At 43.8% G+C, this 26,954-nt stretch overlaps 1 protein-coding gene across 3 annotated transcripts in view; it reads right to left on the bottom strand.

Annotated features, from left to right (window-relative positions):
* Positions 1-26,569, bottom strand: part of VPS13A (vacuolar protein sorting 13 homolog A) — a 489,236-nt gene extending 462,667 nt beyond the window's left edge. For 2 of the 3 annotated variants that reach the window (XM_033927035.1, XM_033927045.1), the window contains exon 1: positions 26,234-26,567. In XM_033927035.1, coding sequence (XP_033782926.1) covers positions 26,234-26,333 — 100 coding nt within the window. In that variant the 5' untranslated portion in view covers positions 26,334-26,567. Of the gene's footprint in view, positions 1-26,233 lie in introns of all 3 variants that reach the window. The other variant, XM_033927056.1, reaches the window with a different exon arrangement.
* Positions 26,570-26,954: the final 385 nt, after the last annotated feature.

Here is a 26,954-nt window from a genome sequence, read left to right as displayed (position 1 = left end):
TGGCGACAGGAGAAACCAGCATGATAAGCATGGAAATCTGAAGTCCAGGCCCCCTCAGAAATAGAGAAAGAGTCCTGGCCGCAGGAAGATGCGAAGTGTCATTTTGCCCATAGAGACAGCTCGAACTTGGAAACTGTTTGTACTACCTTTAGGCACATATATCCTATGCCACTACTAGACACATGCAGCGCAGCACAGAGGCCCAAATAAGAAGGACAGTTACCAACAGACAAAGGCTCAATCTGCAGGGACCCCAAGAGAGACAATGAGATACCCATGTGAAATACAGGGCACTAGCTTACTGCTGATCTCACTGTGCCATGATTTGCTGTATGTCGACCCAGTCCAGAGACAAACCGAGACTGGGTGACCTAGCACAGGTCAGAGTCTCTCAGGTAATTCTCTTGAGGGCTAATCCCAGAGTCCGATTAAACTAGCAGCTTCCTTCAAGTGAATACAGCAGGAACACAGACATAGACATATAAATCTGCCCAAGCTTGTCCCAAAGCTGGTGAAACACGTACAACTTGTCTGAACCGGAAAGGAGAGAAGCCACGGCATACCTGACCAAAGTCAGCTGTAAATAAACTACCGGAATGCTGCAGCTCTCCTGCCATCGCCTGAGACCTACGCACGTGCCTGATTCTCGCTGAAACGTGGCCGCTGCATCAACACTCCTAGAAACAGCACATGCCTGATTCTCGCTGAAACGTGGCCGCTGCATCAACACTCCTAGAAACATAGTCAGATTCAAGCCCCGCAAAATTTACCCTGCCACAGCCTGCATAGAAAGAAAATCAGACTAGGGGAATAACTAGAAGAATGGTGCGGTGCTTCCCACAGCAATGGAAAAAACATGTCCCATCTCATGCGCGCTGCTATAATCCGGCACCTGCACAATCAGCTGCACATGGCCACAACAAACACCGATGAAAGAGAGCCTCGAAATAAACAGGACTACTACTGCTGCCCTGAATCCCGAGGAGAACAAGTGCGAGCATGAAATCGCACTGCTACTGCCGCGCTGTAATCAACAAGGAAACCAAGCGCGTGCATGCAAAGTGCGGGAAAATCCCAGCTCCCTCAACAGATTTCTAGTCATAAAACTTAGCCTCAATAAAATGTCCATTCCTTAAACGTACGTTGACTGAACCCATAGTACTAAGACTCCCAAACAGAACCTGAAGTTCAAACAACAGTAAAAAACACATACGACTCACAAGCTTGTTGTTGGGGCCAGTTGAAGCCAGTAAGAGCTAATTGTACAGCACTAACAGGGCAGAATGTAGCAACTGAGGTCTCCCTTTTTTTTTTTTTTTTTTAAACAGAGAAGGGAAAGAAGAAAAAAAATGGAGACCCAGTCAGACCCCCTAGCAATGGAGGGAGGGTGAGGCAGGGACCTGGGGGGCCCAGGTGTAACTCCTAAAGCCGGCACCGTTCAGCCGGACACCCCTATCTCACTGAAGAAAAAACCTCAACAGGAGAAATATAAATGTTGTCCCACTGAAGAGATTATTATTATTATTAATATTAAAGTTACACTTTCACAAGGAAGATACAAAAATGTCATATATAATGTAGACAGTGCTGCTTTAGTTTAAAGGGGTGTGTTTCATAAAAATGGAGGAAAAGCCTCAGACAGAAGCCCTCCCACCGCCACAAAGAAAAAGCTCTCAACTTATCTTCAGTTGATCGGTACACCGACGGTGGCCAGCGTTTCACGAGTCTGCTGCCTCAGGGTGTAAAACAATCCGATCAAACTTTTAAATGGGACGCCGAAACGCCTCCTCAGATCCTTGATCAACTGAAGATATGTTGAGAGCTTTTTCTTCTATCAACTTGCATAGACAGCCCTGCTAAAGTTTTTATACTTGGGAGTGAAATGGAGGTTTTTTGCCAGTGAGGTTATCACCCAACCACCTTAATCCACCTTTGTGGTGGTGGGAGGGCTTCTGTCTGAGGCTTTTCCTCCATTTTTTTGAAACACACCCCTTTAAACTAAAGCAGCACTGTCTACATTATATATGACATTTTTGTATCTTCCTTGTGAAAGTGTATCTTTAATATCATTGATTTTTCACATATCCGAGTTCTTTCTGCTGTCCCACTGAAGAGAAACATCAACAGGGGAAAATAAAGTTCCAGTCACAGTCAGAATCCAGGAGCTAGTTGAATAGTGAACATCACCTGCTGGGAGATAGAGCATACTAAAGATACAGGAGGAGTGCCAGCCAATAGGACCACCTGTTAATCAGTTTCTCTATCTCCGCTCTGGATTCATCTGCTGCTGTTGCTAAGGAAATACAGGTTATGAAAATCTAGGCCAGTGATTCCTCAGATGTGTGGATTGACATACTTAGGAGATTCTCCCCATTCGAGGTTGCAACCTATGGTTTGAGGAGCCCTGATGCAGGTGCTTTACTGGATCTGGACCATCATCATGAAGTAAGCAAATTTTAGCATTGGCATAAGGATAAAACATCTTTCACACTGAGATATTTTTGTTTCACAAAGAGATTTAGCATTGATCCAAAATATAATTATAAGCAAATTAGATTATTGCAATAGCTTATATCAGGGATTTCCAATTTGATAGTTAGACAGAAAAGTGTTGCTAAATAGTGAAGTCTGTTTGCTGCTTGGGATAAAGGCTTGAGATCAGTTCATATTTATTAAATAATATATTAGCACACAGAAAAGCATCAGATTCAGTTTAAAATACCGTGCTCGATAATCAAGGGTACTGAAAACTTGGATGAAGCTGTTTAGCACATTTATTGCTTCCTTGTGCCTAATCTGGGATACTGTATTCCACTCTAATTGATCTATTACAATTGCTGGAGTAGATTCAACTTCTATGCTAATGCTCTACAGCATTTGCGAATTTGGATCCATTTTTTAAATTTGATTCTAGTACAGCTACTACATTGTAATGACAGTAACATCACAAGTGACGTAACAAGGACCTACTTAGGAAAAGACAGCATCAAACGCTACAATGTGTACTAGAATATACCTACAATGTGCACTAGAATAAATCTATTGGAAAACTCAATTTCTCTGCCATGTCCAACATATCTTCCTCTCTCCCACTATCCACCATCTCTCTCCCTCTCTCTTGTGCCCTGGGTCAAACATCTCTCCCTTCCATCATAATTTTTTTTAGCCTGTCTCCCTCTCCACCCCCCCATGCACCCCTATTTCCCAACATTTCTCCCTCTTGCCCTTCTCTTTGCAGTCTCTCTTCTACCCCGTAACATTTTCCCTTTCTTGCCCCTTTCCACCCTTTTTCAGTATCTTTCCCTTCCTCCCGTCCACCCCATGTCCTACAATCCTTCTCTTGTCCTCCCAACCCTCCCATTTTTCCTTCCTTCCACTTACAGCTCTCTCTCTCTCTCTCTTTCTGTGGCGTTAGGGGAGCAGGCTGGGCTCCTCCCTCTTCAGTGTTCTCCCCAGAAATTTTTTCCAGCCGAGTGGCATGAAAAAGTAGCCGGGTGGGGCGGGGAAATTTGGTAGTGGGGAAAATTAAATGTATACTATTTTTATTAGTTAATTATTATTATTTTCCAATGCTCGATATGACTTCCTTTTTTAAGGTTTGTCACTTGTGCCAGAATATTTTTACTAAATTTAAGAAGTATCCAATTCTAGAAGTGAATAATTAGATATTCACCCTCTTTCAAATAGTATAGAAGTTTAAAAAAGGGAAATGCGTTAATGAAGTCATTAGGTTCAATCTAACCATTTATTTCTGCATGAATTTAAACAACTAAAAAAAAAAGATAAATATAGCTCATCCAGTCATACAAGAAATAGCTGTACAACACCTCTAATAATGTTTTGATCACTAGGTTCCTTCCTGAGGTCTTACTGAGGATATGAAATAGATGCTATCCCCACTTCCAGACCTCTTCCACATAATTTATAGAGAGGTGTTACTGAGCCTTGAAGGAGACCTGTGTGATTGATCTTTATCTGCTTCTTTTTTATTTTGCTATAGTGCAAAGTAAGAGCTAGGGCAAAACAGTATAGGTAAAGATGCAGGTAATAATTAGCAATGTATTAAAAATATTTTATTTTTATTTGCTTATAATATCATTTGAAAGCTGCTTGATGATAATACAACTTTAATTTAATTCTTTATAATGTGTGTGTTGGGGGGGGACAATACCTACGTCAACAGAAAAGTTAGAATAGGGTCATTAAATCCAGTGGTGTACCTAGTATATATGACAGCCAGTGCTAATCATTTTTTTAACAACCCCCTCCTCTATATAAAAAATATATATTTTTAGTAATAATCCATGAGTCACACAATAAGGGTGCATCTAGGAAAAGGCAGCATCTTAAACACTGCAGTGAGCATTAGAACACCAACACATGCATTGTAAAACTAAACAAACCAGATCCTACACAGTCAATTGATCCTGTAGTCGATGCTAACAGAAAGCCATGTCCTTTTCATACACACAGAACACAGATACACCCTTGCCCAATATGGAATATTCACAAACTAAAAATAGAAATATGTAGACAAAAGTTAAACTGAACCAAGAAACCAGACTCTGCATACAATGCAACACCACAGAAACAGTGACACATGTCCCCTAATACTGTGCAAAATATAAAGACAGTAGATGTAAATTTGAAAAAAACTTCTACATAACAGTCACCACTTTACAAATTAACAAATAGAAATAAAATAATGAGAAATATGAAAATTCCATTTTATTGGACTAATCCATTTTTCAATTAGCTTTCAGGGGCCAAATCTTTCTTCAAGACAGTACAGTATACAGCTGTTATGGTATCCTGTCCTGACCTGAGGAAAGTGTTTATTCCCCCCCAAAATTGCCTTATTTCCATTTCCTATTGATAAATTTTAATCAATACAGTTACAATACTACTTGATTCTACCTAAAGCAACAAAAATATTTTTTTTCTACCTTTTGTTTCTGCTTTAGTCATCTTCTCTTCACTCTCTTCTTTCTATTCAGCATTTGTCCTTGCTCCCTTCCATGCAACATCTGTCCTCTCTCTTTGCCCCTTCCACCCAGCCTCTAACCTCTCTCTACCCCTTCCATCTACTGTCCACCCTATCTCTGCCCCTTGCATCCACTGTACACCCTTTCTGCCTTTTCCATCCAGTGTCTGCCCTCTCTCTGTTCCATATGGTATCTTCCCTCTTTCTATGTCCCTTCAATAAACTCTATATTCTGTGCCCGTTCTCTCCTTTGTACATGATTTATTTCAGCTTCAACCCCTCTCCATTTTTTGTCTACACCCCTCCCCTATGCTCTGGCATCTCTCTCTTCTCCTTTCCTTCCTTCCTTCCTTGCCACTCCACCCCATAGTCTGACATCTCTATCTCCTTCCCTTCTCTCCCCCCCTCTCCAGTATCTGCTTCTCTCTTTCTCTCCGTCTTTCTTCTGTGAGGAGATCATGTTGATCTTGAACACTGAATAATTTTTCCATATTCCCCATATCACTGTACTGTAGTCTGGTCCAGCAGACTGTTTTGGCACTATTACATGGGTAATAATAAATTCATTATGCATCAGCTTTCCACACAGAATGCCACAAGTCTCTATTTCTTGTGCTGTGTTTACATCTGCCAGCAGCAGAAACTTGTGAGACAGATCCCTTGGCAATACTACACTTCGGAGCCCTTTGACCATCTGGTTCTGTATGGCTGCAGGCTTTAAAGTTCTGTTTAATGGAGGAGACTGTCCAGCATACATAGTTGCATCACTCTTAAGGATCTGATCAGAGATTACATTAGACAAGGTGGTATTTTTAGGCATAGAAAAACAGGACATGTTCTCTTCAATCTGCTCTGATGCCTTCAAATGCCCTTTAATGTTCTTTTGATCTCGGGCTAAATCTTGCCTCCTGAGCTGATCTTCTAAGGAGAGCGGAGTGAGAGCCATATCGGCAGTGAAATCCGTTTTGGGCCGCATGTTGTGCAGGGCTGGACTAAGGCAAGTTGTAAGCTTCCTTCCATCGCTGACCTATCTTCCATAAGTCAGCAAAGGAGGGAAGCTTACAACTTGCTGCTCTTGCTTGCTTCGGGCCTTCCTTGTTGCCGGGTCCTGCCTTTACGGAAACAGAAAGTAGGCAGGACCCGGCAGCGAGGAAAGCCCGAAGCAAGCAAGAGCAAGTTGTAAGCTGACCTGTCTCCTATAGCGAACCCATGCTCCGGGGCGTGTGCATGCCGACTTCCCTTCTCTTCCCCCATCGGGACGTGACTTCCGGTTTCGGAGGGAAGCGGCATGCACATGTTAGAGCCCCGGAGCATGGGTTCAAGTCGCTTGCTGGCGTTAAAAACTAAAAAAAAAAAAAAAAGTCAGGCTCCTGTGATTCAGGCTGTGCCGAGTCAGCCCGGTAAATCTCCAAGCCGGTGAGAAGGTTTTTTTAAAAAAAAATGTTGAGCAGAAGGCGGCAGCAGCAGAAGGATTGCGATCGAGATTACAGCTGGGCGCTCATCTAAATTAGCTGTGCAGAGCGCCCGGCTGAAAGGCCCTGGGGAGAACTCTGCTCTTTACTCTCCGGCTTCAATGGGTCAGAATCAGTGGCAGCAATTCCTACAAGCTGCCTTCTACTAACCCAGAAGCCTCTCCTCTGTCGCTGTCACAACCGCTGTTTCTTCCACATACTACTCCATATTTTCAAGCACCACACCCCCTGAGCATCTATGTTCCATCAAGCACATCCCTTAAGAGGTGCAAAGTTAGGTCAGATGCTATTTCTACAGTATTTTGAATGGCACTGTCCTTATTCCTCTATTTACATTTCATTTAAAACTTTCTATACCACTTTGGCTGGCAACCAGAGCAGAGTGGTGTATAATCTAAAAAGGAACTCCAATTAATATGACAGTAATACAAGCAGACAATGTATATCTGAGATGAGTCTAATGGGATATTGCTGCTCAAGCTGAATATTTCATTTTTATATATCATGGAATGCTTTTATATTTTGGCTATTCACTGATTTTTTTTTTTTTATTTCATTCATTTATTTGAAATGCTTCTGGGAAACAAAAGTGGCAGCTCTTTCAGACAGGCACCCATAGGCAACAGGCTGCATTGTACATTGATACAGCCCAGAAAATTATATTTGTCAGCCTGTCACACACTATAGCAACTTCTCTATCATAAAGCACTAGCTCCGTTCTTCACAGCTTAAAATATTGAATTTTACTTCAGTTTTTACATTTTGTATTTGTTAAATATTAGTATTTTCCCATAACCCACTAACAGAAATTAATATGGCCTCTCATTCTTTTTTAAAGCACAATACTGAGTAAATATTTTTTTTAAAAAAAATATTTAATTTTCAAGTGTTAACAGTGCAAAACATATGTATTCAAATCTAGAACAAATCAGAAGAAAGCACCTTTAACATACATATAGTTAAAGTAATCATTTTCCCCCACCCCTTTTCTTAATCAATGATATAACTACACTTAAAAATTTACATGTGGATTTCTCTACTTGAATTTGTCAGATTGCTAATAAATTCTAAAGTTTTCCATGTATCAAATAAAATACTATTGTCCTTACCATAACTAGGCAACTTGATATTCAACACGAGACAGCCGTAATGGGGACATCAATTGCCACTCTAAGTACAACCAATCAGGAAGATCCATGAGCTCTGGAAGGACCCAGTACATACCCTGACACATTATATAGGCCTGATGGTACCTATAAAAGTTTGGAAAATTTACCCCACCCGCCGCAATTGGTTTTTGTAAAGATACTAAAGCAATTCTAGCAGTTTAACCCAACTAAACAAATTTAGTAAGTATACTGTTTAATTTCTTATAAAAAGGACCCCTGAAAAAACACTGGCAACATACTCATTTGGTAACAAACCACAGGGAAAATCATCATCTTAACTGTTTGAACTCTCCCCCACCAAGACAAATGTAAAGGATTCCAATGTTCACACATTTCTGTAACCTTCAACAATAAAGATTTTTCATTTACTTTCATCGTCTCTTCCACAGTTTTATGTATCCAAATACCTAGATATTTTATTCCCTCTTCTTTCCATATAAAAGGGAGTGACTTAAATAATCTTTTTGGGCAGTATACATTTAGTGGAAGAACTTCTGATTTATTCCAATTTATCTTATACCCAGAAAATTTACCAAATCGGTCAATTAAATCCAGTAAATGTGGAATGGTAGTTTCAGGATTCCTCAAATGAAGCAAAATATCATCTGCATATGCAGAGACTTTATATTCCCAACCTGCAAAAGGAATACCCTGTATCTCCTCTGCCTGTTGAATAGCCAATAACAAGGGTTCCAATACAATATCAGACACCCTTGTCTAACTTCCCTCTCCAGACAGAAACGTTCTGAAAAAGTATAATTAATATACAATCTAGCAGAAGGTGAACTATACAAGGTTTGAATCATTTGTATAAATCTGGATCCAATATCAAACTAATCCATCACTTGATACATGAAGGTCCATTCCACACGATCAAAGGACTTCTCTGCAACCAAAGACACAGAGAAAGTCAGATCTTCCATGGCTTTTGTTAAATTTAACATGTGAAAAGCCAATCTGGTGTTATTTGATGAATGCCTTTGAGCAACAAATCCCATTTGATGCAGACCTATAATATAAGGGAGAGCCTTTGCCAAACGCAAAGCCAATAATTTGGCCAACAGTTTTCCATCTACATTAATCAAAGAAATAGGACTGTAATTTGAAACCAACGTAGGATCTTTATTTGGCTTCAGCAAAACTATAATTAAAGATTCAGCCATAGTACCTGTAATGCAATCTTTATTTAGTTGAGCCTGATATAAATTTAAAAGATGAGGTAATAGGGTAATTTGGAATGATTTATAAAATTCTACAGTGAAACCATCACCACCTGGAGCGGATCTAACTCTAAGGGACTTCAACACTGTTTGAAGTTCTTTCATTATAATAGGCACCTCAAGAGTTCCCCTTATATGCTCTGGAATTTTTGGTCCCTTTATTAATTTTAAGAACTCTGAACCCTCAAGAAGAACCCTCAGAAGAATATAAGGCTTTATAATATACCAAAAATTGTTTTAAAATATTTCCAATTTGAGAATGTGTTTCTCCTTTCTCATCTACAATAGAAAGGATCTTTACTTTTCTTTTTTAGCTTTTAAATAATTAGCCAATAATCTTCCCGCTTTATTTGAGTTTCCATAATACAGAGCTTGTTGGGAAAACAAATCGTTCCTAGCTATATGTGAAGAAATCTTGTTGTACTTTTATTTAGCTTTCAAAAGGGCTTGTAAAGTAGTTTGCTCACATCTTGAGGCTAATTGTGACTCCAGATCTTTTATTTCTTGTTCCAACTCAGAATATTCCTTTTTAAGTTTTTTCTTAATGTGCACCGAATATGAAATAATTTGCCCTCTCATAGTGGCTTCAAAAGCATCCCATGTTTCCAAAGAGATTTCTTCTGAGGTATTAAGTTGAAAAAAATTCACTCATTTTCAAATGAAACTCTGATAAAATTTGAATCTGCAAGCAATGTATTATCGAATCTCCACACAGGTTTATTACATTCTAATTCAATCATTCTAAATTCAATCCAAATCCCAGCATGAGCCGAAAAACAATTTGATCTATGCCAGATTTTGTCACCTGTCGAGTCATTGAATCTGAAACAAAAATATAATCTATTCTTGATAATGATTTATGCACATGGGAACAAAATGAAAATTCCCGAGCATTATAATGAAGAATCCTCCAAATATCTTTTAAACCACAAGATTGTACTAAATTATTCAACCCCCATAAATTCCATAAGCTTTCTTGGTTGTTTATCCAACAATGGATCCACGATAGCATTAAAGTCCCCTGCCATTATCAAATTAGAAGTGGCCAGTGGCAGAATCAACTGTTGAAGAGCTTTAAAAAATTCTGCTTGATTTGAATTAGAAGCATAGACATTAAGAATCTTCAGAGTAACTTTTCCAGAGCTCAAGTCAACTTGAATCCATCTCCCCAAAGGATCAGCATTAATTATCCCGACTACAAATGGGCATTTTTTATGTACAAGGATAGCCACCCCAGCCTTCTTTCTGACAGCAGGAGCAAAAACACTATGGGCTCCTTTTACAAAGGCACGCTAGGGCCTTAACGTGCGGAATAGCGCATGCTAAATTGCCATGCGCACTATCCGCTACCACCTCCTTTTAAGCCGGCGGTAATAATTTTGCTAGGGCGCAGTAATTTTGTACGTGCGCTAATACCGCTAGTGCACCTTAGTAAAAGGAGCCCTATGTTTGACCCACCCACCCTCCAGCTTTGCCAATTCAGCAGCAGACAGGTGTGTCTCCTGTAAAAAATATATATCTGCTTTCTGTTGTTTTAAATAAGAGGGGTTTTTTTTTCTTTTTATGGGATTAATGATTAAGGAAAACAACTTTAATGCCATTGGTAAATCTTAATTAATTGAAACCATAAAAGATGAATTAAAAGTACATTTATATCTTTGCATCTCAAAAAATAACTCATAAATATCATTAGACCATTACACATCCAGAACCCATTATAACCCCCTTGCCCACCCCCCACCCCATTAGATAACACGACCACCTGGAAACACCCATACAGACTAATGAATAAAAGCTCCCACTAGGCAAAATTACTTACTTATTTCTTACATTACCAGCAATTTACCTTTTAACTTATCTTTTGAAAGTCCAATTTAAATTATTTAAAATATTATCTCAATTAATAATTACTCTTTTTTATAAATGTCATAAAATAATTTAAATACATCCAATGTTAGACAGATAAAATATAATAAATATTCCTATTGAAATCATCTCATCCCAAATTAGTGAAGATATAATAAAATATGAAACTTACTTTTTTTAAAATTTATATGCTAAGTTCTCCCTCAACATCAGACTCGCAAATCTAACCTTTAAATCAACAATTCCCCCCTTTTTTCTTCCAACATATAAAACCAGTATATGAGTTACTAATGAAAGTATAAAAAAATAAATTTATCAAATAATATCCTCAAATTAATTTAACCAGTTGATCAGTAAATGAGTTAATCAGAATCTGTGCTCCTGTACAGTAATTCAGACTGATCAAAGTTTAAATTAATTTACTACCCAGAATTCTTATCATGTAATATATGTCAATATCAGTACCAATTTTATATGATTGATAATCATGGTAATATTTTTCCCCCTCAAAATATAATAAGACCAATTGATAAAACTGAAAAGCTTAAACATATATGCATATATAACCCTGTATTGATATTACATGGTATAACTTTTAGCAAGGATATTACCAAATACCTTTTCTTCCTCATGCTCTTCCCATTCAACATATATACATTAATCTACCCTCAGGACCACTTTTGATCCCACTCTATATATAGAAAGAGAGAAGCAAACCAAACATACATTTACAATCATATTTAAACAGAACACAGCATCCAATAATAGCTCCACAGTTGTCAATACCAAGCTTAGAAGTACACCCCCTGCAGTTAAACAGAGAGAGTAAAGGTCTCATATTCATAGCTCATCTGGATTGCAAGGGTTGATGAAGCACAGATAAACTAACAGATTCCATCTCTAAATGCAGAAGTCCATGGAATACCCTCCATACATCGTGCTGCACAGAGACTTAGTTAAAATGTAAACTCTGCTCCCATTAGAGTTCCAACTGGCCGCTTGTTAAAGAAAATATATTAGTCACACCACACTCATTTTCTCATCTGCCTTATTATATTCTATTTTCCGTTATTTCTCCATCTCTACTGACTTCTATATTGATGATTAGTTCATTAGTTTAGATTTCCTTTCCTTTTCAAAAGCATTCTTCATCTGTAACAGTCCATTTAAATATAAAACTTTCACTTATTCTCTTTGCCGATCCTCCGAATCTAATAAGCTTAACAGCCTTCACTATCAATGGACTGCTTCACCATGACTATCATAACAGTCACATGATTATGAAGTCACCTGACAAGAAGTTTTAAGTTTTAAAGAAACCACACTGAGAAAAGTTACAGTACTGTACAGAAAGTTTCTATAACATTCAGACATTCTTACGATTTAAACCATCGGTTCTGATTGCTGCAAAATAAATTATTTTAATTTCTCAGGATCTTCATATTGGATAGATTTATTTTGGAGTGTAACACGCATAAGTGCAGGATAGAAGAGTTCAAACTGTGCTCCTAGATGTTTTAATTGGGGTCTTAGCTGAAGAAACTTCTTCCTGAGATTCACAGTTTTTTGAGCGAAATCTGGAACTATTATTATCTTTGAATCTTTATATGACAGATTTATATTTGCCTTAGCAAACTGTAAGATTCCATCACTTGCTGGAATCGTAGCAGACAAAAGATCAAAGAACTAGGACCCGAGAAACCGTTGCTCCATTTTGTTGGAATCCTTTGTGCTCTTTCAAATTCCAACGGGTATTTAGATGGCTTTGTGATTAAAGATTGTATAAAATTCTGTTAAAATGCCACTGAATCATTCCCTTCCGATCCCTCAGGAAGGCCCAGAATCCTCACATTTTTCCTACGGGTCCTGTTTTCAAAATCTTCCAGCTGCTTTGACAAAGTTATTGTAACCAAGTGATTTTTCTGGCACTGTTTCTTAGCTGATTCCGCTCTCTCCACCCTACCCTCAAGTTTCTCCAATTGTGTATTAGTCACCTCAATATATTTTGCCAAATTTGCCACTTCTTCTCGGACTGCAGCAAGCTTCTCTGAATTTCCCTGTAGAAGGAGTCTGATATGCTGCATATCCTCTAGAAGCTCTGCACTGTCGGTTGGCAGTAGGATTTTTTAAAGGTGTCAACTGCTCCTGCTTCTGCAGCTTTGATTTGCCTTCCACTGCTTCCATATTAACTTGTTTTGCGGCCATACCGGCAGTTTCTGCTACAAATTCAATCTAAATAGCCACTTTGGACTGGTATTTCTTTCAAATTAATTGCCTTTGATTGAGGAGCCTCACATTCATGCATCCATTACTAGCGCTTCCAAGCCACGCCCCCAATATTGAATAAATATTTTAAGAATGTTTCTCAATGCCTACCCTATTCTTGGATTTCAGTATTACAGCACCAAAATATTCCAAAAATGTCTAGTCTAAGAAAATTGCTCAGCGATTACAGCATGAAGTTGATTGCGCAAAAGGCAAAATCCTATACCCCAAGCAGCAGTTGAACTACACAATCTGAACCTGTTCCAACAGTAACTTTTCAGAAAGTTTTAGCACAGAAGCAAATAAAAAACATGATAAACTGTGCAAGTCTTCTGACATGAAAAATCAGAAACTGCTGCATAACTTTTCACTATGAGTGAATGTGCAAGCCAAGAAAGAGAGAGAGTAAATCAGAACCACAATACTGTACACGACTATCACTACAAGTAGTGAGCAGGTTAAATTAGGGCTGGAAAAATCCTAGGAACCTGGTCAACCAGAACTCTGCACTTAACCAGGAACCAGTGTAAAGGAGAAGCCACTGGAACCAGGGAGCTGCTGCAAGGGAAGGAAAGAAATGCAAGAGAAATGCTAGAGAGCAATAAAGAATCAATGTGTAAAAAAAGAGAAAAATTATGTTTCATATCTGATTATTTCTTTCCTTTAATCACAGCAGATGAATCCAGGGTCCTGCCCTCTTATGTTCCTTTCTCTCTTATTTACTATGTATGGTTTTGCCCTGTGGTCTGCTTGGTGGCTCAGTGGAGTGGCAGTATGGAGGAGGGAGTTCTTTGCTGACTAGTGTATTCGGTTGATCCTACTCTTTATTTTGAGGAATAATGGCTTACCAGTGAGCATGCCATCCTATATATAACAGAATACTGGTGCTCTCTATCTCTGCCTGCTGGGTAATGAATACAATCCACTCGTCTCTGGATTCATCTGCTGTGACTAAAAAGGAAAGTTATCAGGTATGAAACATAATTTTTCCTTCCTTGTCATCAACAGCAGATGAATCCAGAGATGAGAAGGATGTAGCAAAGCAGTCTTCAGTGGGGCGAGACAATGAACAAAACTTAAAAAGATGAATATACCATAACTAGGTGGTTTGCTATCCCTCAAGATATTGAAGGAAAGTTCAAAGAACCAATGTCTCGAAGGACAATCCAAGGTCCGCCCAACCGAAGGAGCTCTACCCTGACGGAAGCATCAGCTCTAACAAAGGAACGGCTAGAAACAATACTGTTTCTTCAAAGAGAGAGTTGCTCCACTCAAAGAACTAAACTACGAGGACAAGCCTGCCACAGTTCAGTGTTGACCAAACTGGAGGCGTTAGAGAACCCTGAGGTTACAAGGGATACACCGCCTTAGTGGAACGGATGAGAAATAGCCAAGGAAAGCACCTTGTTTTACTGACAGTGAGGAATGAGCCTTTGAGAGATGGCCAAACCCCAACCATGGAATACACTCTCCTCTGTAAACAGAGCTATGCACAGTAAACTTTATGGAGCAGCACTCACCACCAGCAACCAAGCAGTGCCCTATGATGGGGTTGCCTACAATCTCAAGCGATGGTGCCGCGCGGGATCTTTAGGCCCGACTATACCCACCGACAACTGGATCCACACTTCCCCTCCAGTGATGGGGCGATGACAATGTGCAGCCGGAGCCACGCTCCATGGACAACGATGGGGCAGCAACAACGGGCAGCCAGAACCACGCTCCATGGACAACGATAGGGCGGTGACAACAGGCAGCCGGAACTATGCTCGGCATCCAGAGATGAAGCAATACTAACAGGCAGTTGGAGCTATGCTCAACATCCAGAGAAGGAGCTATCAAACAGATCAACTGCAGCCACACACTACTAGTAGACCTGGAGCTGTGCAGAATAGGATGAGAAATCGTTATATACTTTAATTTATGCCTCTGTTCTATCCAAGTTGGATTATGTTAATCTAGTATATGCAGGAATAACTGCAGGGCAATTAAAGCGCTTACAAACAATACAAAATGCGGTGATTCGGTTGTTAGGCCATGCACACATTCGTGATCATGTAACTCTGATGTACATGAAATTCCACTGGTTACCAATGGAATTTAGGATTCAATTTAAGATCTTGATGTTAGCACATAGAACTTTGTATGAGTTACAACCATTATATTTTTCTAACCTGGCATTGTTAGAACGCTTAGGCGTTTATTAAGATCTTTGAATGATAACAGAGTAGCTGTGCCCCATATTTCAAAGGCTCATCTTGCCTCAACTAGAAATTTTGCATTTTTTTTATTTAGTCCCGATATTGTGGAATAGTCTATCTGTGGAATTGAGGAAGGAAAAATAATTTCAAAATTTCAAAAGACAATTGAAGGCTTATTTTTTTCAATTGGCCTTTTAAATGGATGAGACAGAACCGGGACTGCAGTCTGCATTTACCGTATTTTCGCGGATATAACGCGCATCCGTGTAAAACGCGCACACGGGTATAGCGCGCAGAAATCACGATGATATGTACAAAAACTTTTGTATACCGCGCTCACGGGTATACCGCGCATGATGCCCGACGCTCCTTTCGCCCGCCCTGACTTTCCGTGCGCTGTCCCGACTCTCCGTTCACCCCCCCTGACTTCCGTGCACTGCCCTGACTTTCCGTGCGCTGTCCCGACTCTCCGTTCACCCCCCCCTGACTTCCGTGCACTGCCCTGACTTTCCGTGCGCTGTCCCGACTCTCCGTTCACCCCCCCCTGACTTCCGTGCACTGCCCTGACTTTCCGTGCGCTGTCCCGACTCTCCGTTCACCCCCCTGACTTTCCGTGCACTGTCCCCCCTTGAAGTCCTGTCCCCCCTTGAAGGTCTGTCCCCATCCTGAAAGCCTGATGCCCCCCCCGATGTCCGATACATCCCCCCCCCCCGGCAGGACCACTCGCACCCCCACCCCGAAGGACCGCCGACTCCCCAACAATATCGGGCCAGGAGGGAGCCCAAACCCTCCTGGCCACGGCGACCCCCTAACCCCACCCCGCACTACATTACGGGCAGGAGGGATCCCAGACCCTCCTGCCCTCGACGCAAACCCCCTCCCCCAACGACCGCCCCCCCCCCAAGACCCTCCGCCCGTCCCCCAGCCGACCCGCGACCCCCCTGGCCGACCCCCACGACACCCCCATCCGCCTTCCCCGTACCTTTGTGTAGTTGGGCCAGAAGGGAGCCCAAACCCTCCTGGCCACGGCGACCCCCTAACCCCACCCCGCACTACATTACGGGCAGGAGGGATCCCAGACCCTCCTGCCCTCGACGCAAACCCCCTCCCCCAACGACCGCCCCCCCCCCCAAGAACCTCCGCCCATCCCCCAGCCGACCCGCGACCCCCCTGGCCGACCCCCACGACACCCCCATCCGCCTTCCCCGTACCTTTGTGTAGTTGGGCCAGAAGGGAGCCCAAACCCTCCTGGCCACGGCGACCCCCTAACCCCACCCCGCACTACATTACGGGCAGGAGGGATCCCAGGCCCCCCCGCCCTCGACGCAAACCCCCCCCCCCCCCAACGACCGCCCCCCAAGAACCTCCGACCGCCCCCCCAGCCGACCCGCGACCCCCCTGGCCGACCCCCACGACCCCCCCACCCCCCTTCCCCGTACCTTTGGTAGTTGGCCGGACAGACGGGAGCCAAACCCGCCTGTCCGGCAGGCAGCCAACGAAGGAATGAGGCCGGATTGGCCCATCCGTCCTAAAGCTCCGCCTACTGGTGGGGCCTAAGGCGCGTGGGCCAATCAGAATTGGCCCTGGAGCCTTAGGTCCCACCTGGGGGCGCGGCCTGAGGCACATGGTCGGGTTGGGCCCATGTGCCTCAGGCCGCGCCCCCAGGTGGGACCTAAGGCTCCAAGGTCTATTCTGATTGGCCCACGCGCCTTAGGCCCCACCAGTAGGCGGAGCTTTAGGACGGATGGGCCAATCCGGCCTCATTCCTTCGTTGGCTGCCTGCCGGACAGGCGGGTTTGGCTCCCGTCTGTCCGGCCAACTACCAAAGGTACGGGGAAGGAGGGCGGGGGGGTCGTGGGGGTCGGCCAGGGGGGTCGCGGGTCGGCGGGGGGGGCGGTCGGAGGTTCTTGGGGGGGGCGGTCGCTGGGGGGGGAGGGGGGTTTGCGTCGAGGGCAGGAGGGCCTGGGATCCCTCCTGCCCGTAATGTAGTGCGGGGTGGGGTTAGGGGGTCGCCGTGGCCAGGAGGGTTTGGGCTCCCTTCTGGCCCGATATTGTCGGGAAGTCGGCGGTCCTTCGGGGTGGGGGTGCGAGTGGTCCTGCCGGGGGGGGGATGTATCGGACGTCGGGGAGTCGGCCGGGCAAGAGGGCTTGGGCTCCCTCTTGCTCCGATCGTGGATGCGGGTGCGGGTGGGAGCGCGTGCGAGCGGTCGTTCGGGGTGGGGGTGCGAGCGGTCCTGCTGGGGGGGGTGAATCGGGCGTCGGGCGGGGTGGGAACTATGTTTAAAAACTTTTGTATACCGCGCTCAGGCATATAACGCGCGAGGGGTATGCGCGGTACGTAAAAACGCGTATAACGCGCGCGTTATATCCGCGAAAATACGGTATATATTTTTAAGTAAATGCTTTAAATTGGTATTAATAGTTTTTAATTTTATTATGTATTAGAAATTGTGTTCTTTTTTTTTTTGCTTTTCCTTTCTATTCAAAATGGAGTTCTTTTATATATTGTATTTGAAAAATTAGATTGTAAACCGCTTTGATCCTTTTTGGCTGTATAACGGTATATAAAGATTTTAATAAACAAACAAACACTCTACCATTAGTCAAACGCCCCCACCCTATATTCAGAGACGGAGTCAAGCTATGCCAAACAGGCAGTAGGCTACTTGCCCTACCCCCTCCCCTAGATGGAGCTGGTCCCTAAATGGACCCAAGCCGACAAGGCAGGAGGCACCACTCTAAAACCCAAGGAAGGGAAGCATAAAAGGATTCGCACCAAATGGGTAGGCGGCGCCCTGCTTAACATCTTCACATGGAACTGAGCAACATAGAGAGCTGAGTCAAACTGGCAGAAGGCGCCATACAATCCTGTCAGAAATAGTCCCGTGTCTAAAGGACCAGAAGTGCTGCCTTCTAGCACCAGAGATAAAACACATGCAGGGGCTGCAGCCATCAGATCAAGCATCTTTGGAAAGGAAGACACCTAGAGACAAAGTACCTGCTCAATGTCCAGAGCATACACAATAGATGCATATCAGACCCCTCACAGCTCCTGGGCTGCAATTCAGATCATAGGTGGACCAGAAAGCATCGCCCATGGTGCTCACCTAGGAAGAACACATGAGGAATGCAACAAAATAGAAGCAAGAGAGAGAACAAAGGACAATAGGGCCTGGTTGTGCTTTGTCAACAGGCTTACCAGCAGGCTGCAGATCTCTTAGCAGAGGCCAGGTTAGAAGCAGCCATAAAAAAAAAACAGGGGTGGCAGGCAAAACCCCAGAGAAAGGAATCGTACTGGAATTCCAGTGGTTAGGCTACTAGTTACCGTCAGAATAACGCCTGAAAAGCAAAGCTGCCATACCACAGTCTAAGAGCATGCTGCTCACTGGAATAAAGAAAGGCAGACCCTCCCCCCCCCCCCCCGCCCAAAGCAAAACTAGAGTAATTGGAAAAAATAATGTCCTATTGAGGTTATACTACCATATATACTCAAATATAAACTGATCCAAATATAAAGAGATATCCTTTTTTCCCCTCCAAAAAGGGGGAAAAAAGTTAACTCGAATATAAACTGAGGTTAGAAATTTGGGTTATGATGAGCCAATCTATAAAGACTGCTCACCCTCCCTCCCCACCAGTTCTCGTAAGTCACTAAACATAATACAAATATCTGTGATGTACATATCTCAAAGCTAACATATTCACAACAAGGCCCTTACTTAGGAAAATGCACCTACAAGCACAAACAAATAAATGTAGACAAAAATCAAACGAACCTCAAGAAGCCATATGCAGTTCAACACCAGAGAAAGATAATACACTTTTGAAAATAAAAAGAAAGCAGTGTAAATAGAGAATGACACGGGGACAAATTTTTCCCCGTCCCCGCAGGAACTCATTTTCCTGTCCCATCCCCGTGAGTTCTTTTCCTCATCTGCCAGCTCTGTCCTCATCTGCAGAATCCTCAAACACTTTAAAATCATAAGTTTTCTAGGCTTGTGCGGTTAAGGCAGAGCTTACAGGAATAGGGGCAGGGACAGCAACAACTCACAGAGATGGGGAAATTGAGTTCCTGCAGGGACGGGGGAAACCCCCCCCCAAAAAAAAAGCCATGGATCGATGGTGAAATACTCATGTGGATTAAAAATTGGCTGGCGGATAGGAAACAATGAGTGGGAGTAAATGGGCAATACTCGGACTGGAAAAGCGTCACCAGTGGAGTGCCGCAGGGTTCGGTGCTTGGGCCTGTGCTCTTCAACATATTTATAAACGATCTGGAAATTGGTACGACGAGTGAGGTGATTAAATTTGCAGACGATATGAAGTTATCAGAGTAGTGAAGATGCAGGAGGATTGCGAACATCTGCAAAGTGACATAAACACGCTTGAGAAATGGATCGCTACATGGCAGATGAGGTTCAACATGGATAAGTGTAAGGTGATGCATGTCGGTTACAAAAATCTTATACACGAATACAAGATGTCTGGGGCGGTACTTGGAGAGACCCCCCCTTTCCCCCAAGAAAGAGACTTGGGAGTACTGGTTGACAAGTCAATGAAGCCATCTGCACAATGCGCGTCAGCAGCAAAAAGGGCAAACAGAATGCTGGGAATGATTAAGAAGGGGATCACGAACAGATCGGAGAGGGTTGTCATGCCGCTGTACCAGGTCATGGTGCACCCTCGCCTGGAATACTGCATCCAGCACTGGTCACCGTACATGAAGAAGAACACGGTACTATTCGAAAGGGTCCAGAGAAGAGCAACTAAAATGGTAAAGGGGCTGGAGGAGCTGCCGTACAGTGAGAGATTAGAGAAACTGGGCCTCTTCTCTCTTGAAAAGAGGAGACAGAGGGGATATGATAGAAACATTCAAGATACTGGAGGGAATAGACTTAGTAGATAAAAACAGGTTGTTCACCTTCTCCAAGGTAGGGAGAACGAGAGGGCACTCTCTAAAGTTAAAAGGGGATAGATTCCATACAAACGTAAGGAAGTTCTTCTTCACCCAGAGAGTGGTGGAAAACTGGAACGCTCTTCCGGAGGCTGTTATAGGGGAAAACACCCTCCAGGGATTTAAGACAAAGTTGGCCGGGTTCCTGTTGAACCGGAATGTATGCAGGTAGGGCTGGTCTCAGGGCACTGATATTTGACCTGCGGGCCACCACGGGAGCGGACTGCTGGGCATGATGGACCACTGGTCTGACCCAGCAGCGGCAAATTCTTATGTTCTTATGTACATATTTCTAATTCTAGTTTATGGTTACTTATACCATTCTAGATGAGGGTGTATAAGTTTTGCGTGAATGAAAAGGGCATGATTTTCTGTTAGCATTGACTGCAGGATCAGTCTGTACTAATCTGGCTTGTTTAGTTTTACAATGGGTTTATCAGTGTTCTAATGCTCACAACTTAAGATGCTGCCTTTTCCTAGTTACACCCTTGTGTGACATGCATTATTACTATAAATATCTTTTTCATATAAAAAAAGGGGTGATTGGCCCCAGGTGTCAAATATACTAGGTACGCTACTGATAGTCATTGAATTTGGAAAAAAAAAAGTATAATTAATGTTCAGACAAGAAAAAGAGATACAAAACCATATCTATTTTGATTTTTCTGGAGTATAATTGGAATTTATAACCTGTGGGAATGTGCATCTCTTCTCATATTTTACACAGTACAGAGGAAATGCATTTCTGTTTTCTATTTTTCCAGTATTCTGCTGCATAGGTTTGTCTTCCTGGGGTTCAGGCTTTGTCTGCATATTTGTATTTTTAATTTTTAACCTACCCCCTTTTTATACAAAACCACAATAGTGGTTTTTAGTGCAGGCTGGTGCGCTGAATGCTCTGCACTGCTCCTAACATTTCAGAGTTCCTATGAGCATCGGGAGCAGTGCAGAGCATTCAGCACGCTGGCCTGCGCTAAAAACTGCTATTGCAGTTTTGTAAAAAGAGAGGGGTAGTTATTTATTCCGTGTTGAAAATCTGTTTTGGTAGCGATGCAGCTTTTGCTGTTTTCCACATAGGTGATGATGTATTTTGTATTCTAGATCTTGGTGTGATAATTATTGAAGTGCTGCCTCTTCATAGACAGGATTGCTGTTTCTCTTTCAGTTCTATAATAGCATGTTTTTGCATAAGAGTTTGCTGCTTCTCAGTGCACTGGATTGTTGCACTGGATGTCCTCAAACAGATAGACAGGTTAAAATGCGGCAAATCGCCGGGCCCAGACGGGATCCACCCAAGGGTTCTAAAGGAACTAAGACAAGAAATAGCGGGCACAATCCAGCATGTTTGCAACCTATCCTTGAAAACTGGAGAGGTACCAGAGGACTGGAAATTGGCGAATGTCACACCTATCTTCAAGAAGGGATCGAGGGGTGTCCCCGGGAACTACAGGCCGGTGAGCCTGACTTCAATTATAGGGAAGATGGTGGAAGCTATGATCAAGGACAGTATTTGCGAGCACATCGAGAGAAATGGCCTACTGAGAACAAGCCAGCATGGATTCTGTAAGGGAAGGTCATGCTTAACGAATCTTCTGTACTTCTTCGAGGGAATAAGCAGTCGGGTGGACAATGGGGAACCTATAGACATCATTTACCTCGATTTTCAAAAGGCTTTCGACAAGGTGCCACATGAAAGGCTGCTTAGGAAGCTGTGGAACCACGGGGTGGGAGGGAATGTACACAGATGGATCGAGCACTGGTTGTCGGGTAGACTGCAGAGGGTCGGAGTGAAGGGCCAATATTCTGACTGGCGGGAAGTCATGAGCAGTGTGCCACAGGGATCGGTGCTGGGGCCGTTACTCTTCAACATATTTATCAATGACCTGGAAAAGGAGGCAAAGTGCGAGGTTATAAAATTTGCAGATGATACCAAACTGTGCAGCAGAGTTAGGTCCAGGGAGGAGTGTGAGGACCTACAAAGGGACCTGGACAAACTGGAAGACTGGGCAAACAAATGGCAAATGCGCTTTAACGTGGAAAAATGCAAGGTCATGCATATAGGGAAAAAGAACCCGTTGTTCAACTACAAATTGGGGGGGGCATTGTTGGGAGACAGCAGTCTTGAGAGAGACTTGGGTGTGCTGGTGGATGCATCACTGAAGCCATCTGCACAGTGCGCAGCAGCCTCGAAAAAAGCCAACAGGATGCTGGGCATCATAAAGAGGGGCATAACAACCAGGACGCGGGAAGTCATCATGCCATTGTATCGAGCGATGGTGCGTCTACATCTGGAATACTGCGTTCAATATTGGTCGCCGTACCTCAAGAAGGACATGGCAGTACTTGAGAGAGTCCAAAGGAGAGCAACGAAACTGGTAAGAGGGCTGGAACACTGCCCATACGCCGAGAGGTTGGATAGGCTGGGGCTCTTCTCTCTGGAAAAAAGGAGGCTCAGGGGAGATATGATAGAGACCTTCAAGATCATGAGGGGCATAGAGAGGGTGGATAGGGACAGATTCTTCAGACTGAAGGGGACAACAAGTACCAGGGGGCATTCGGAGAAACTGAAGGGAGATAGGTTCTAAACAAATGCAAGGAAGTTTTTTTTTTTCACCCAAAGGGTCGTGGACACTTGGAATGCGCTACAGGAGGAAGTGATCAGGCAGAGTACGATACAAGGATTCAAACAGGGATTGGACGGATTCCTGAGGGATAAAGGGATCGTGGGATACTGAGAGAGGTGCTGGGATGTAACACAGGTATAGAAAGCTAACCAGGTAATAAGTATAGAAACCCAACAGGTCGTGCATGTGCAAGACTGGAGGGTTAGGACTTCGATGGGAAGATAGGACTTCAATGAGAAACCAAGGTGGCAAGGGAGCCCCTTCTGGTGATTCAGACAGGTCGTGACCTGTTTGGGCCGCTGCGGGAGCGGCGATGGACCTGATGGACCTGTGGTCTGACCCGGCGGAGGCACTGCTTATGTTCTTATGTTGTGTAAGGTGAGCTCTCCACACCTTCAAGTTCAACAAAATATAAGACTATTTCTTTTTTTGGTGATGGCCAGGGGGAGGGAGGATATTGTGCACCCCAAATAATTTTGAAAAGATGGCTCCTATGCCCATAGCCTCTAGGGCAAGTTGAGATGAGGATAGCAGGTACATGGGTAGACAATGTTGGAGGGCTAGTTGTAAGGAAGCTGCAGAAGGAGGCAGGGATTGATGATGCAGTGAGAGCGTGCAGATCTGGAGGGGGGCACTAATACAAAGAGACTGCTCAGGGTACCACAATCCCTTGAGCTGGCCCCGTTACCACTGAATTCTCCACGCAGACACTGTACGACACAGTGGTGTGTTTCCAAGTAGAGAATGACACAGCGACAAATTTTTCCCCATCCCCGCAGGAACTCAATTTCCCCGTCCCCATGAGTTTTGTTGCTGTCCCTGTCCCATTCCTGTAAGCTCTGCCTTAACTGCACAAGCCTTGAACACTTATGATTTTAAAGTGTTTGAGGCTGCAGAAAGGAGGTGTTTTGTTTTTTTGTAAGACAATGCACCTGCTCTCAAGGCTGGCAAAACGATGGATGTTTTAGGATTTTCAGTGTACAGACCATCCACCCTACTCACCAGATCTTGCTCCTTCTTATTTTCTGTTTCCAAACCTTAAAGAGTTTGAAAGGGCAACAATTTTCAAATGACTTGGAGGCGATTGCAACAGGGGAGCCATATTTCAGTGACCAGTCATCAGAGTTTGAAAGGGTTAAAGAAACTTCAGACGTGATCTGTCATGTGTGTTGAACTTTGGGGTGAATATGTGGAATTACTTGCTAGTTTCATGGCTCCACGTCATTCCCTTCTTGTTTGGGCTGAGAACTTTTCAGCACCCCTCGTATGACCTCAATACCCATTTTAAATACTATTTTTGCTAATCTATGGCACACGTTTCTTGCACTAGAGCCCTCGCTGAACATTAACACAGACATTGTTAATCAGCTCTAGCACCAGCCCTGGGTTCTGAGCATCCTTCCATCAGTTTGGAAGTGGGTCACAAAACAGGGCCATGCCCTAGCTTTCTAAACTTCCACCATGACCCTTGCTCAGTAGTAGCAGTCGGCATTGGGCCTATGAGTCAATGAATGATCCTGTTAGACTACAGAACTGGGGTCTGAGCTATAGACCTGTTGCCTCTTCAATCAGTAGCTTGTTCTAACTTTCAGATTTCCTCCCTTCCAATGTAAATTGTACTTCAAATATCTCCTCAATGTTGACTTCCCTGTAGAGGACTTCACCACTCCCCTGCTATATCTCCTCTCACCCATTTCTTCCATCTTTTGCCAATTACTTGAATTGTGTGTCGCCTTGAACCTATTTAGGCGTAGAGCGACTCACAAATCGTAGATCAGAATACAAAACACTGGGGTCTGAGTCGACTGCTGCTGTCGTCTTCACACTTTGGATAAGGTGGGAGGGAATGTGAAGGAGGAAGAATGGATAAGGAAGGTGATGTTAGGCCTGCTAGTTTGCTTCCATCATTTGGTTCACGTGATGTTTTAATAAAGAGATGCCTTTTTTCAGTTGTAGCTGAAGGCAAGTTACGTTTGGGTACAACAGGCATTTTCCCATTTCCAGAGGGTTTACACACAAACCTATGTTTGTATCAGATACAAAGCAGTAGTAGGATTTGATATAGGCTTCCCTGGTTCTGAGCTCACTACTCTATTAATCTATTTTTCAGTTCAGAGTTTAAATAGTTTTATGTTGGATTGTCCATACAACTCCTTAGGCTAGTGCTGCATAATATATAAACAAATACCATATTTTTCGCTCCCTAAGACGCACTTTTTCCAACCCCCAAAAGGGGGTGGAAATAAAGGTGCATCATAAGGAGCAAATTTTTTTTTTTTTTTTGCATCCTGGCTCCCAGCGCACTTTCAGCGCTCCTGCCTCAGTTCCTCTGCTCTCTTCCGGAAGCAGCACAGCGGTGCACGAGACAGGCACGTGCTTTTTATGTGCCTGCCTGGTTCCGCGTTGCACTCCAAATAGCTACTATCAGTTCTTGCGAGTCCCACGAGAACTCACAGCAGCCATTCGGAGTGCAGCGCAGGACCAGGCAGGCGTGTAAAAAGCGTGCGCCTGCCTCATGCACCGCTGTGCCGCTGCCAGGAGGCAGGAGCGCTGGCTGACTGGCTGTCACTAGACGTGCCCACCACCCTGTCCCGGCCTACCACAAGGCCACCAGAGGGGGGATAGGGTACATGGCCATTTGGTTCAGAATTTTTTTTTTTCTTAGTTTTTCCTTCTCTACAGGTGGGTGTGTCTTATGGTCAGGTGTGTCTTACAGAACAAAAAATATGGTAGCTTACTATACACACAAATCCACAAGTTTTGCATGTTAAGTTTTGTTTTGGAAGGTTTTTCCTCCCACTGGAGACAGCCAGGATACAGAGAGCTGTTTGTATACCTGCTCCTCCCAACAGCAGTGCAGCTTAAACAATCTAGAACTCACAGGGGAAACTAGCTATAATAAGAAATTAGATGCCTGGTGATTTCTACAACTATGCTTTACAACCCAAGTTACACATACACACTGCATTGGTCATAGCTTGCTCAAAAAAACAATGTATTATATGTACCATTACAATAAAACAGGGGATAAGCTGTAAACAGCTATTACAATCCAACATCTGCAACCCTAAAATAGGTAAAAACGAGCACATCAAACAAACATTAACACAATTAAGAGTAGAGGCAACAAAAGGCCTCGCCAACCATACAGCACCACGGTATTTGTACTACTATTAATCATTTTTAGAAGGTTTTTTTTCCCCCCCAAGCAAAGTGACAGCGGAAAGCAACAGAAAAGAAGAAACGCAATGTCGCTTGCCCCAAAGCAACTTCTGCGTTGGCCAGGCGCAGCCAAAACTTGTCCCGGGTTGAGTCAGAGCCGCCGCCTCCAGGACATGCAAAAACAGGCACCCAGAGCCCTGCCTCCGGGAAGAGAGAGCAAGAGACCCCGCGAGAGGGCAGGAGTGCTGCTGCTGTGCAGCTGACGGGGCCCGCCCGAGGCACGGGAAACCGACGAGCAGTCGGCAAGACTCGTTACCTCCCCAGATGCCGAGCTTCAGCTGCGAGCTGTCCAGGTTCACCACGTAATCTCCCAGGAACCTGTTCAGCACGTCCACGACCAGCGACTCGAAAACCATCTTCACGGCCCCCCCCGGCCGCGCTCCCACAAACCTGACGCTCAGCCGCTCACGGCCTCCACGAGGGCGGAGACAGGCGGGGCAAGAGGAGGCGAGAACGGGGGTGCGCGCGCGCCTTCCGAAACCTTAGAGCGATCGCCCACGGCAAGCCCGAGCCCCGGCGGTGTGAGCCAATCCCCGAGCCCGCTCGCCGTGCCGTCATTCGCTTCGAAGATTCTTTCCACGTTAGGTGATGGTGGGCGTGGCGCGGGGTGGGGGAGTGGTCTCGTGGATGCTTGTGTGCTTGTGCAGCGCAGCTACACTTGTTGGATCCGGGTGGAGTTCTAGTACGGTAGTGTTCTTGGTTTGAAACGTGTGTGTTCGCTTTCTGCAATTCACACGCATTTTTCTGGTTCAGAAGGAGGACGGAGGAGAGAGTGGTAGAAATGGTCTTCTGTCCTGTTTTTGTGGTGTCTTTCCATTCACCTAAGATGGAAGACTTTTTAGCGAGCACATAATTTCCCTGTTACTCATCTGCGACTTTTTACTACTCCTCCCACTAATTATTTATATAGCACTGCCAGACATAATTAGCACTATGCAGAGTCACAAAAAAGACAGTTACTGCTCGAAGGAGCTTAC

This window comes from Geotrypetes seraphini, chromosome 1 (genome assembly GCF_902459505.1).
Source record: "Geotrypetes seraphini chromosome 1, aGeoSer1.1, whole genome shotgun sequence".
Lineage (NCBI taxonomy): Eukaryota > Metazoa > Chordata > Amphibia > Gymnophiona > Dermophiidae > Geotrypetes > Geotrypetes seraphini.
This window is presented reverse-complemented; position numbering and strand designations above follow the sequence as displayed.